This window comes from Ciona intestinalis, chromosome 6 (assembly GCF_000224145.3).
Source record: "Ciona intestinalis chromosome 6, KH, whole genome shotgun sequence".
In the NCBI taxonomy this organism is placed as follows: Eukaryota; Metazoa; Chordata; class Ascidiacea; order Phlebobranchia; family Cionidae; genus Ciona; species Ciona intestinalis.
The window spans coordinates 1,003,621-1,017,745 of record NC_020171.2 but is presented as its reverse complement, the minus strand read 5'-3'; the positions used below and the strand labels follow the sequence as shown (position 1 = coordinate 1,017,745).

The 14,125-nt window shown below is 32.4% G+C and overlaps 1 protein-coding gene across 2 annotated transcripts in view; it reads left to right on the top strand.

Moving 5' to 3' along the window:
- Positions 1 to 587: 587 nt before the first annotated feature.
- LOC100185193 (cadherin EGF LAG seven-pass G-type receptor 2) overlaps positions 588 to 14,125 on the top strand; it is a 36,800-nt gene continuing 23,262 nt past the window's right edge. For both annotated transcript variants that reach the window (XM_002124330.4, XM_018812266.2), the window contains exons 1-11: positions 588 to 2,997; positions 3,272 to 3,468; positions 4,283 to 4,451; positions 4,788 to 4,941; positions 5,417 to 5,647; positions 5,928 to 6,097; positions 6,420 to 6,544; positions 6,715 to 6,890; positions 11,610 to 11,729; positions 12,979 to 13,172; positions 13,658 to 13,800. In XM_002124330.4, coding sequence (XP_002124366.1) covers positions 623 to 2,997; positions 3,272 to 3,468; positions 4,283 to 4,451; positions 4,788 to 4,941; positions 5,417 to 5,647; positions 5,928 to 6,097; positions 6,420 to 6,544; positions 6,715 to 6,890; positions 11,610 to 11,729; positions 12,979 to 13,172; positions 13,658 to 13,800 — 4,054 coding nt within the window. In that variant the 5' untranslated portion in view covers positions 588 to 622. The remainder of the gene's footprint in view (positions 2,998 to 3,271; positions 3,469 to 4,282; positions 4,452 to 4,787; positions 4,942 to 5,416; positions 5,648 to 5,927; positions 6,098 to 6,419; positions 6,545 to 6,714; positions 6,891 to 11,609; positions 11,730 to 12,978; positions 13,173 to 13,657; positions 13,801 to 14,125) is intronic.

The following is a 14,125-nucleotide window of genomic DNA, read 5'->3' as shown; positions in this document are numbered from 1 at the left end:
CACTTAGATATTTTTGGGAATATTGTATATTTGTGGTATGAATTCAATATGAAGTATCATTACTTATAGTTATGTTTTATAATTATTTTGAGTTATGTAAGTCCTGAAATGTTTGATAAGAATATAATCGAAAAATTTTGATTTATAAAATTAAAATAGATAAGCAATGTTTCAAAGTCAGTTTTAAAACTAAGAAACATGTAGTTCTTGTTAAAAATAAATGCAATTTGCATATTTTCTACAAATTGCTTAGGTTTCCTATGTAATAGTAAATAGTTAAAATAATAATTTTGCAAAAATGGCAAATAACATGAATTGTAGCAGAACAAAGTAACCAATATGTAATTTATTAATAAGAAAAACCACATTGATTAAGCCATGCTATATGAATTGGGTTTTATTACTATTTTAACTACGCAATAAAGTTTTACGAGTTTACTATGTAACCTATAGCAAATTTCAAACACTTATTTTTTCATGAAAAAATAAATTATTCCCTTTTCACGCATATCATAGTATAAAGTGTAATTCAAAAGGTTGTTTTCTGATAAAAAAATACAATAATTTTATATCTGCTGCAGGCATTTTATATTAAAGGATGTTGTTTTATTAGTTTGCAAAAATGGTTGTCCTTTTGAGGATTATTCTCCTATTCCAAGTGTGTGTCGTCTTTACTTATGGATATAAAATCATTGTCGAAGAGAATCTACAAGAAGACTGCACTATCTTTAACTTCACTGGTATCCATAAAAAATTCGACGCCATTTTGAACCCGAAATTATCTCAAACCAGTGCTTTATATTACGATAAACAATCAAAATCTCTGAGATATTCACCAGCCAAATCGTCCTGGACAGATTTCACATCATTTGAAGTGACACTCCGGTCAAAAAATGGCAAATTTGAATCTATAATACCATTTTTTTTGGAATTCGAAGCATCATTTATCAAAAACTCTAAAAAAAACATTTTATCTAGACAAGAAAAGGCAGTCAACGTTTTTCTAAAAAGGAAAGAGTTTGAACGACTTCTTAGACGAGGTGTTCCAAGTCGCTGTCCAAACTCATTAACACCAGCAACATTATGTAGTTGCCCAACCTTTCATCGTAGAGTTTACAGCTCACGCCACCTTGCGTTTGACCAGACAATTTTGGAGTGTAGAACAAGCAATTTTACACTTCCACCCCAGGTTTCACGTGTTATAGTCCATTACTCTTCTGGACTCTCCCATACTTTCGCTTCGAGAGGAGGCAGGCGTAGAAGGGGAACCTCTGACTACGTTTACTTCCAAGTTCCCAACAGAAGCGTTCGTATATCAGAAAACCTGCCCGCTGGTTCACCAGTTACAACCATGAGAGCGTACGCCAGAAACGAAGTTGCCACACAAAACGTAGTGTACAGATTAGAACCAAGACAAAATCGCCACAGTCTTGAATTATTTCGAATTGATCCGCACACTGGAGTTATAACCACGAATAGTTCTCTTGACAGAGAGGATATGAGCATCCATTTTTTTAATGTATTCGCGGTAAGGCCAGATATTAACCAAGCCCGTGGTACCCTGAAGGTGTATGTTATAGACGTTAATGACAACAGTCCTATTTTTGAACGACCGTCAGGATACAATGTAGCAATCCGTGAAAATCAAGCGATCAGGACCCAAATTCAAACTGTGAAGGCAGATGATGCTGACAGTGGGAAAAACGGGGAACTGACATACTCTATTGTGCGTAGTGTGCCTCATACCAATGCTTTTGCTATCACACAAGAAGGGAACCTTATTGTAAATGGTCTTATTGACCGTGAGGCACATTCACAGTACTTGTTAACAATTGCGGCAAGAGACCAAGGCTCACCATCTCGTAATAGCACTGTACCAGTTACTGTTACCATTGAGGATGTAAACGACAATCACCCACAATTTACTAGGGCTCAGTACAACGTACGTGTGTACGAAAATGCAAGAGTGAATTCCATAATTGCTAATATTTCTGCTACAGATGCAGACTCTGGCATGAATGGTTTAGTGTCCTATGTCCTATACTCTGGCCGCAGAACTTTCCGAATAAACCCACAAACCGGAGAAATTTCACTAATTGCTCGCTTGGACTACGAAGTAACTAAAAGATACCAGTTAAGGGTCCGTGCAACAGACAACGGCCGTCCTGCTCTCTCTAACACATCAGGCTTAGTAAACGTTCAAGTTTTGGACATAAATGACAACACTCCGCACTTTATAAGTTCACCATACAACAAAGTGGTTCTCGAAAGTGCCCCTGTTGGTTCTAAGATCCTCCAAGTTGAAGCAGAAGATGGGGATGCTCTTAGATCTAGCTCCCGGATCGCTTACACCATCTTAAATAGAGGATCCCCAGTCCCTTTCCGGATTGACCTACAAAACGGCACCATACAGCTATCCCAAAAATTGGACCATGAGAGGCAAGGCAGTTATACATTTACAGTGCAAGCTAGTGACCACGGGAGCCCACGACGCACCGCAACAACACAAGTTACCATAAATGTACGCGATGTGAATGACAACGCTCCATACTTTACTTCAAACAGCTACCAGAAGCGAGTTGCTGAAGATATGGCTTTAAAATCTCCAATAATAAACATAGAAGCAAGGGACCCTGACACGGATGCTACAATCAGTATTAGTTACAGAATAATTGCTGGAAATCAAGATCGAAAATTCAGTATAATCAGTCGAAATGGCATTGGAAAAATCAGCCTTGCAAAGGCATTGGATTATAATGAGCAACGCCATTATAGACTTACTGTTGAAGCCAGCGATGGGTCTCTTAAAAACACAACGTTTGTATACATCAATGTTACAGACACAAATTCACATACCCCAATTTTCGAACCTAACTATTACCCTGTGACTTTGCCTGAGAATGTACCGATAGGTCACTTGGTTGTACAAGTACATGCGGTGGATGGAGACATAGGAGATAATGCAAGAATAACGTATTGCTTCTCAGATGCTGTCAGGTAAATACTGTTCGTTTTTTGTATGTAAGGGGGGGAATTGGGTAGGGAGTGTAGCTGTGTACCTTTTTAAACAATGCTTGTTGAGGTAAAATAATGTGTTATGCTGCAGGATCCACCCATGTAGATTAGAATGGAACATTTTCACATGGTAAACTATCTAGTTTTACTTGTGTATTGAGCAAAAATAGTATTTTGAATTAAGTGGTACCCCAAACGAAATATGCATATAGAGCAAAAGGCGTAATTTTTCTCATTTAATTTAAATTTTTTGCAGCAATTTTCAAATTAATTCCAACAATGGCGAAATCCGTACCCGACAAAAACTCGATTTTGACAACCTTTCAAAAATAATGTTGGGCGTCATTGCCCGTGACAATGGTATACCCCCTGAAGAAGACAGAGCTGTTGTGGAAATATCGCTCACGGACATAAATGACAACGCCCCTGTTTTTCAACAGACAAAATACCAAGGTTAGCATATGCCTCATGCGCTCATTCATTATTTAAAGCATGGTGTAGAGTGTAGACAGCTTACTGCTTTGCACTGTCACGGGTGCCATGTGTCTGCTGCCAGTTTGGGTTTTGTGCTGTAGGCCTAACTCAATTACAATTTCCCTTAAACGTTTCTTAAATACAACATTGTTTATTTATAAAAATCGAAACAAAATATTTTGGTTTTTCAAATTTGTTATTTTTTGCAGTGTAGTTTTAAGGTTTAGTAATTCTCCCCATTTTTTGTCAAATGTTAAAACTGGTGGTAGTACACACTATGCACTGTAAAACTAAATATCTACACTGCCCTATTGTAATAATGAGAATTTAAGGCTAATAATTAAATTCTCATACTGTTACTTTACTGTTGTGGGCCAAAAAGTGTCGCCTTTTTACAATTTATTTTTACAATTTATTACTTTCCATGCAAAATTAGCACCGGACCATTTTCCAGCCGGTTTAAAAATGAGTAAGTATTCTGCATGTACAGAGCTGTCGTAATGAAATACATAAATTGTACTGATAATGCTTGTTATAATATACATAAGCCTTTTATCAGTGGAAATAAGCTGTATGGTCTGTTTAGTGTTGTTATTTCAAGTGCATTGTGCCAGGCAGGTTATGCTATGCGAAAGTCTACAATTGCATTTTGTATGTAATGTATGACTAACAACAAATTTATGTTTTTCTTTTTTTTGAGTGTAAAACATGCTATAACATAATATCATTTCAATGTGATTTTCACCTATACAGCAATACAATACATATATTAACACTACACTACTTAACACAGGAGAAGTATCAGAAGACAGCAGAGTTTCTCAACGTGTGCTTACTATACACGCAACTGATCGTGATTCCAGTAATAATGGCGAAATAAGATACACTTTTGAGGGGGGTAATAATGGAAACGGATATTTTTCTGTGGATCCGCACAGTGGAGATATAAGAACAGCCCTACCGTAAGTGTTTTAATAATCAAAGACTATTTGTTTTAATGTAGCGTAATTAGATAATTATGTGCTTAGGCAAAAACATCATACTCTCAGTAACTGACAATATGATATGATTCAAGTTCTTTGAAATGTATATCTTTTTATTTTGAGCAACAGTATTCTTTTAAATTATATATAGGCTATATTATATTAGGCTATCCTTTTTAAATTAAAGAGAATTTTTTACCGATTTGTTGTTGATATTTTACCGTAAATTGTATTTTTTTTACATATTTTATGCTTTTAAGGTTCTGTTTAAACAGTTTTTTTCCAACTAAACCTACAATTCTATTTTAACAACAGGTTAGACCGTGAGCACATAGACAAATATGACCTTGTAGCTTTTGCTGTTGACCAAGGAACCCCCAAATTAAGCTCCTCAGTTGCTATTACTATAAACATACTTGATGTGGATGACAATCCACCAACATTTAAAAACGACACTCTCTATTTCAAGGTTAGTGTTGGTTGGTTGATTGTGAGATTATTGTAATATTGTATTAGTATTTTTTCAACCTGTTTTCTTATATACTTTAGTTGAGTTGTACTATGGTATTCAGACACATTGTATGTATTCAAATTTATGCACCTCATGCTCACTGTCAAGTTCTGTTATAACAGGGGTGTCTTCTTATATACCAGGCAGACGGTGTTTTCATACACCTTATACTTGGTGTTTTCATACACCTTATACTTGGTGTTTTCATACACCTTATACTTACTGTATAGTTATAATATGGGTGTCTACTTGAATACACCACACAAACGCACATAATATAAATCAATTAACCTCATGCTTAATGTTGAGTTATAACGTAGCGTTTTCTTATACACCAGACACATAAAATTAGAGAATACACCATATGTGTCACAACAGTATGTATCCATACACCTCCTGTTCACTTTTTCCTTCTACCCCAATCCACATACAGGTAAAGGAAGACGTGGACATCGGGCACGTAGTGGCTCGTATAAAAGCCACAGACCCTGACCAAACAACTTCGGATATTATATACGATATTGGTCACGACCCTGAGGTTTTAAGATATTGGAAACTGAACCCCGACACAGGAGAACTTGCGACAGTAGATGTGTTGGATTATGAGAGGAAAAGAAATTATACGTTTATAGTTTCAGCACTTTCTAATGAACTAGTCAGCCAAGTACGTTGTGTTTTTATTGGTTTAAATTGCAATATTTTGAATCTAAAATTTGTTTAAAACAATTTTAATTTGGTTTTACTACTGTTAGCTGTCTAGACAAACAAGCAGAGCCAAAGTATATTACTTTCACCACATTTATCAGTGAGGTTTCCTATGATTGAACATTTTAACAATTTTATACCGGAATTTTTTTTTTTTTAAATTTTTTTTTTAAAAATCCCTTTCTTTTTTATATGTAATTTCAAATATAAAATATTTACTTTGACTAATTTGATTCCAGGCTACAGTTCATATTTTAGTCCAAGACTGCAATGACAACAATCCTGTGCTGTCGGACTTTGAGATTGTGTTTAATAATTATCGGACACGCCTCAGTGATTCTTTCCCTGTAGGGGTGATAGGGGAAGTACCTGCCTATGACCCAGACGTCAGCGACACCCTTACATACAGGTGGGTACTTTGGAGTAATTCAAAAAAAATTATAAAAATTGGACAATTTTTGCTAAATTTTTACAAAATAAATTTACCTAATTAGTAATTATCTATAAGAGACTGATGATTTGGGCAAAATATTGGCAGGCGATTTGTATGACGTGTTGTTTTTTTGTTACCTCCTTCACAGCACTCAATCTTAAAAAAAAAAAAAAACATTTTGCCGTTGTATTTTATCAACAATTTCAAACTAGATAAAATTGTTACAAGCTGTTCAGAGAATTCTCCGAAAAAACTACACAATTTTTCCATTTTTAACAATTTTTCATTAAAAACACAGGTTTTTATCTGGCAATGATGGTAAATTGCTTCTGTTACAACATAACACTGGTGAAATTGGATTAAACAAGACGGCTCTTGATAGTAACCGGCAATTCTCTACCAGAATGAGAATTGAAGTATCAGGTAAAAATATTATCCTTTTTGTATTAATTGCCATGAAGTTTTTACTTTTTAATTTATTGAACTGATTTAAAAAGAAAATAAGTGTTAGGTACAATTTCAAGCAAAAAAATAAGATTTCGTTAATAAAACATAAATTCTGCCAAAATACAAACTTTACCCTGTGTTGCCAGATGGTCTTCACCGCACCCCTGCATGGTGTACTTTAAGAGTGACTGGCATCACTGATGAAATGCTTAGCCACAGTATAACAGTGAGAGTCCTACATATGAATGCTTATTCCTTCCTATCACCACTCATGTACAGTTTTATTGATGGATTGGCAAACATTCTCAATACAACGTCTAAGGTAAGAGCTTTAGCTGTTTTTGATTGGTTTTATGCGGCTGCAACCAGTTTTAAACAGTTTTGCAGACGTATTTCACGTATTGTAATGCTCTTATTGCTTTTCTATTATTTGACCAGTTTTTGTGCCATTTTTTAACTAGTTTTGTTCATATTTTACATGTGCATTTAAGTCTATCATTTATTCCAATTTTGTTTACTTTTGTATATCTCCAATTATTGTACCTTATTATACCTTCTAATTCATATGAATACGCCCTATATAGCATTACACAGTAGCATTGAAATTCTGCTTTAGAAATCCCAGTATTCATAGCACAAAATATATAACAAAAATGTACAGCAAACATTTTCGCCTTAGAAAATAGTGAACCTTTATTGGTTTCGTCGGCATTGGCTTTTGTGATTAGGAGTCTTCATAGTTAAATATTTGCATAATGATGAAATGCCTAATCTATAAGAGTAGACTGACAAATTGCTATTGAATTCTCTGCACTTAAGGTGCTATTTCTATTTGTTAAGAAATAACATGTACAAAATCAAATATGTTTTATAAAAAAAACGTAAAAAAGTTTATGAAATTGTTTTATGGTAAAAACTTGGTAAAAACTGTAAAAAATGTACGAAAATTTGTTTTGTTATTATTTTAGTCCTGTTATAACCAGATAAATCTAGTTGAAACTGATATTTTGTTTGACTTTCTCTACGTAAGCGTGGCAAATTTTGGACTTATCCGATTTTTTGCTTGACTTGTTATAGGAGATTACAGCTCTTTTTGGTTGTTTGTTTTGTTTTCGTTGATTTGTACTTGCTGTTCCATGTCACAATTTATCTCTGGTTAAAGTAAAAGTGGTCTAGGAAACGGTGTTATGTTGATTTTAAGCTGTATGGTCAAATATGGTGTAAAAATTGTTGGGATATTCTATATGAGTGAGGTCCTACAGTGAGGCACGCCATGGGGTCTAAGATTTGTGCTACAGTTGGCTCATTTCCCCTAAGTGTAACACTGTAGCATTACTAGAAATTGCTGTAAATCAAATATGATAATGGGCAGAAAAAAGGTGTTTAAAAGAGCATTAAATATATTTATATATTTTAATCTTGTTTCAAACACTCTATTCCTTAAAAACATAATATTATATATTTCAAAACTCATTTGCGTCATACCCCATTATAGATCTTACCCCTATCAACCCCATTTCAAGTGCATAGTGCTACCCACAAGGGTATACGTTACAAACTTCATGTGTCACTGCAGTTTGTAACCACTGTGTGTGTCCGTCTCACGCCGCGTTAGCGTTTTGAGTGCTGCCTCAACATTACATATCGGGTAGCAGAAAAAAAAGTTTAAAAATATCTTAAAATCTTTCAAAAAATTTCTTGTTGTGCCACTTGTTATGCTTTTGATGTATGAGGTGTCTAGCTTTGTACGCTTAATTGGAAGTTCGTTTTTCGGTTTTGGCAAATTTGGAATTTTCTGGTGTTTTTTATTGATTCAATAATTGGCAGTTATTTGGTGATTTTGGTTTATTTTTTGTTTCTTTTTTGTTTTCCCTAATTGCCCAACTCCTGCATATCTATTTTGTTCATACAACCATTCAAAAGTCTTATATATGTATTGGATATCTTCATTTACAGTATATAACCTTGTCATTCCAAATTAAAGTTTTTGTAACAGTCAATACATGGCAACTTTATCAAAAGTCATTTTTCAAAATATTATCTTTAGTGTTTAAAGTGGGAACACCTGTGTAATGTATGTAACACTCACTGTGTACATAGACTTAAGGCTTTGTATACTATTTATATCATATATGTCTGTATGTGTGTCTATACATTTTGATATAAAAAATGTTATTTTAGATAGTTTTACAGTGTAGTTTTAAAAATTTGTTTCACGCATAAAATGTCTATTTTTCGCCCAAATATTGAGACAAAATTGTTTTTTTCATAAAGTTTTTTAAAAAAAGTGCTTTTTTAGTCTTAGTTGCGAAAAAAGTGGCAAAAAATGTTTTTATTAAAATGTAACTAGTGAAAGTAGTGTCTTGAAATGGGTTAGCTTTGTGTATTGTTGTTGCTACATACCAGTACACAGGCTTCTAAAGTTACAAAGCATACCCCTATCTCACATATACTTAAGTGGCCTATTTACTAAGTTTATTTGCTCAACAACAAAAGAGGTTCTGACGCGGCAATAAAAACTACGAGTCACAAAGAGAGTGAATCACTCTTTTACAAACGCTAGTCGTTTTCTGATTAAAGTTTTACTATTTTAGTAACTAAATTTTTACCCATTAAAGGTAATATTTTTGCTACTGTCTTAAAAAAATAATTCAGTTACAAATGCTAATTTTTCCTAAAAAAGAATTGGTACATAAATACAATATTATTAATATATTTTTTTGCAAAAATCTCTCTCTCTCTATATATATATAATATCAGAAACAGTACAACACTTACTGTAATAGTTTTCTTAAAACTGTAGCTATATCTGTTTTGGACTGTTTTTGTTTAATAGTGCATTTTGTATTATGATAGCCTAATAGTAATTTTGTAATGTTATTGTGTGTATAACTTGTTCATTGAATGGGTTTGGTGTTTATTATACAGACATAGGAACTATTCAAGTGTTAAACTTGTAGTATTATGTCAACGTTTATGAATAGAAGCGCGGACAGCTAACTACTGTTGTTACTTGACGTTATAAAACTACTTAACAAATTGTGAATGGTTGTCAAATACAATTTAAGTTATATAAACACCTTTATATATGTGGCAGACAATTTAAGACATATATAACTCTAAAAATTTCGCAAATCTGACCCTGATCTGGTGCGCAAATTGAGATCCAATTTAAATAAGAGACTGACAATGCCATTTGAGCAAAATATATATCTGATATTATTCAATTGGTTGGACTTGATTTTTGTCACTTTTGTTTTCGTAGCACCAGATCCTTACAATTTAACAGTTGTTTTTCTTGTAAAACCTTGGTTTTGATGTCTGAAAATTGCACTGTGGTAGAATGTATATACATATGTGTCTAGGTCTAGTTTCAGTGTGTTTTGCTCTAAAAACAATATCTTTATTAAATGGAGTAGAACAAATGGTGCCAAAGCATACAATAATGTCTCTCTAATTTGAAATATCCTTTTCTAAGCAGTTAGTTTATAATGCTTATGTACACATAGTACAAAACCAGCAGACAAAATTACCAAAGCGGTTTCAGTAATAAGTACTTTATGCAGGTGCTTAAATTACTTAAACCCAAAATTAGTGCGGCAATTTGAAAATGTGTCTAGCAACAGGCCAACATGAAATGCCACTTAATTAAATAAAACATAATGCAAAAATTCCATTAAAATGCTCAGAACTTTTTCCATTTTTATTGAAGAAATTTTATTAAAATACATTTTTTGTGTTTAGTAAATTAGTATAGCAATTTAAAAGTGTGTCTAGCAATAGGTTCGAACAAAATAAAAAAAAAACATTTTATTAACTAAAATATAGAAAAAATTCAATAATATGCATACTTGCATAGCATTTTCCATATGACAGTAGGATAACAATATTAACTACAATATTATCCTACTATTAAGCTATAGGAATACCATAGCATTATCTTTCTGTATATAATAATACCATTGCATATCCCCCAATGGAAATTGAGTCAATACCCTATAGAAGCAAATCCAGTAATTGGTTCCTATTCAATCATCCTATATCCCTCTGTGCTCCATTACACAACAATCCCTATGCCACCCCAAGGTTATTTATGCTTACAGTAGACCAGCTTTAAATTGGCCACGTTTGGTCGACTTTGATTGCGCACACTTTGGGTTGTTGACATTTTTTCTAAAACCACAAAAATATTTCAACCTATTCACCCTTCTAATGAATTTTGAGCAAGAATTTTGCAAGAAATACCGTACCAAGTTTATTTGTGTTTGAAAATAATCAATGTTTACTAAAATTTTACATCAAATATTTATAAATTGTTTATAAACTACTTTGTAATTAGGCAACTGATTTTCCATGTATATTTTCACAATTTTTGTCAAAAAATGTCATAATAAAACAGCATGCTTTATAACCTATATTATTTTAGTTTCTACCCGTAAAAAAAAATCGATTTTAAATCTCTTTAAATTTTGCGAGTCGTTTAGTCATTATACAATCACACATTTTGTTCAATTTTGAGCTTCCATCCCCCTGGGCATGATCCTACTATAGATAATGCTTCAATTTCCAAGTCATATCGTATTTCATCTGATTGTCCTCAAATCTACTGATGTTGTTACTGTCTGACTTTTGGCAATGATAATATATTATGGATAGTCTTTCGCTAGTTTTGTCGTTTTTGGTCTATTTGGTATTAGTGGAATTATAATATTTATTTGGCACACATAAAGTGCATGACACATATATATATAAATTTTTGTCCGATAACTTTGGCACCAATTTATTTAAACATTAATCTTAAGTAACATTTTATTATAATATTTGCTCCTAAATACTGTATAATACAGTATTTATATACACAATACAGTCTGTATTAAACACAAAAACGATAAATTTCCAAATTTTACTTGTCATTTACTTAATACACATGCTAACACTATACAAACACAAATTTACTCATACGTCTCATAAATTTGAAACTTTTAATATATAGCTGAAGTCATACAATGTAAGCATTCTTAACGATGACTTTTATTTGCAGAATGTATTTGTTTTTAATGTTCAAAACGACACAGACGTTAAGCATGAGATATTAAATGTGAGTTTTTCTGCTAAAAAGGAGAGAGGCGAATTTTTTACGTCAAAGTATTTACAAGACCAAGTGAGTGCTATTTTGTGCAGATTTACTATGTTTTAAAAGCACTGTGGTAAAACTTTCAATATGTTCTATAACTAAAAACACGGAGGTAAAAGTTATAAAAATTAAAAAAATATTTTGGACATTTTTACTTTTCTACTGCATATTTTAGTTATATATATATTTATAATACTGTTAAAAGTAAAATAAAAATATCTAAGAAATACCTTATTCTAAAATGTGTGTTTTATGCTCCCATTCTGTTTTATGAATATCCTGCCTAAAAGGAATTTTGTTTTCAAACACCATTCTATATTTTATTGCCCATTTTAGGGCTATTAAATTTGGGAGTAAAATTTGTGCCCGATTTGTTTCAGTCTGTGTTATAAATAAATATGCTTTTAGTTTTACAAATTAAAAGCGAATGCTGTCAAAGAGATCTTCTGGCAATTTTAATTGGAATCTTAAATTACTGATGTTTTTTTTACCATATGGCAGGACATCATCAGGGTTTACCGTTAAGTGTTGGTAGCATCATTAGGCCTTGAACCTGTATCTTTTGGGTTAGAAGCAGACCTGCCAATAACTGGGCCATGGCACTTGACTTAATATTAAAAATACCAGAAACCCAGAGTGGTACCAGCATTGAGCCTTGAACTCATAACTTCTGTATCACAGCTTCACAAGCGGGCATGTTAACCAGTGTACCAAATTGTAAATTAAAATTACTTCCTAAATTTTCTCATTCCACACACATGGTTAGCCAAGTAGGGCTAACAAAACCGCAAAATAATAAATTGGTAAATTGCTCTACGCTTGAATGGGTTCCAGTTTTATGTTCACAGTCTTAACTTGATTTGGAAAGCTTACACCACGGGCTTAATTTAATTAAATTTCACACTAAAATAGGTTAGCACCAGGGGTATAGGAAATGTATATTAGATTTGGTAGCTGTAACAGATTTATGCAGCTGTGGCAATTATATATTTGCTCATTAAGATAAATATGTTCAATTTATTCAAATAATTTTCCCATTTCTGCTCCCAAATTTTCACATTGTATACCCAATCATTTTTAGTTTTCTATCCTATTTTTACTTTGTACCACACTTTTTGCACCTTAAATTTATTTCCAATTTTTCTGGTATATATTTAATATATCTAAACCGACAGCTGTCAAATCCCTTTTTCATTTTTTGTAGCCTATTTCCCTTTTACATTTTTTTTTTCATTTTTTAACCTTTTTACTCAAACTTAATTTCCTCATTTTCCAGGTATATTTAAACCGGCAGCGCCTATCAGAGCTCACAACGCGCAATGTGCTTCCATTTGACGACAACATTTGTCTTAGAGAGCCATGTCAAAACTATAAACGTTGTTCCTCTGTTCTAACATTCGATAGTACAGCACCATTTGTTTCCTCAAGACTGATGATATTTAGACCTATCTACCCAGTTTATAAACTCAAGTGAGTTTTTATGATATTTTTACAACATTTTTAAATTTAAAACTTGTTTTATACCCAGTTGATAAACTCAAGTAAGTTTTAAAAAAAAATGTTTAAGATTTTTAAATTTAAAACTTGTTTTCTACCCAGTTTATAAACTCAAGTAAGTTTTAAAATGTTTTTACAATGATTTTTAAATTTGAAGGTTCCTTGTTGCAGCGTCTTCTGAAATTGTTGTCAGTTTTTGTTGGTTTTATTACTTTGTGACTTTTTTTCAGACAACTTGTCAGTTTAAGAGTTTTTTTACACCTTTCATTTATTTAAAACTATAAAAAGATGTTTTAAAAATTGATTTTGTCATTATATATGGCTATTTTTTCTATATATCTATGAATGAAATCTGACCTTTATTTTGTGTTATTATGTAAAAAAAGCATAAAAACTGGAACCAATTTTTTCATTATAGATATATATTTATGTAAAAAAAAAAAAAAAAAATATTTTAGATGTGAATGCCCCATTGGTTTCACAAACGACATCAAATGTGCCGATGAAATAAACATGTGTTACTCGTCACCTTGTGTTAATAATGGGAAATGTTTATCACGGGAAGGAGGGTTCACGTGCATCTGTCGTGAGGGATTTGCAGGTGATTAATTATTCATATCATGATATCAAAAACGTGAAAATGATACTGTTCTATAATTATTCTTTAAAACTGTTGCAAATTTTAAAATTGTTTACACATCCAAAAACTTGTATAACCTTGAAAGTATTTTTCGGATAAAAAAGGATAGTTTGTGCATATTTTGCTATAAAATCTTGAATATAATCTATCATATTGGTTTCTGTATGTGTCCTTAGGCAAGACACTTAACGGATATGTCCCATTGCATGCCACACTGTAGGACCTCCCCCATATAAAATAGAATAAGTTTTTTAACTCCTACAATTTTCCTATATTTTTAAAATAC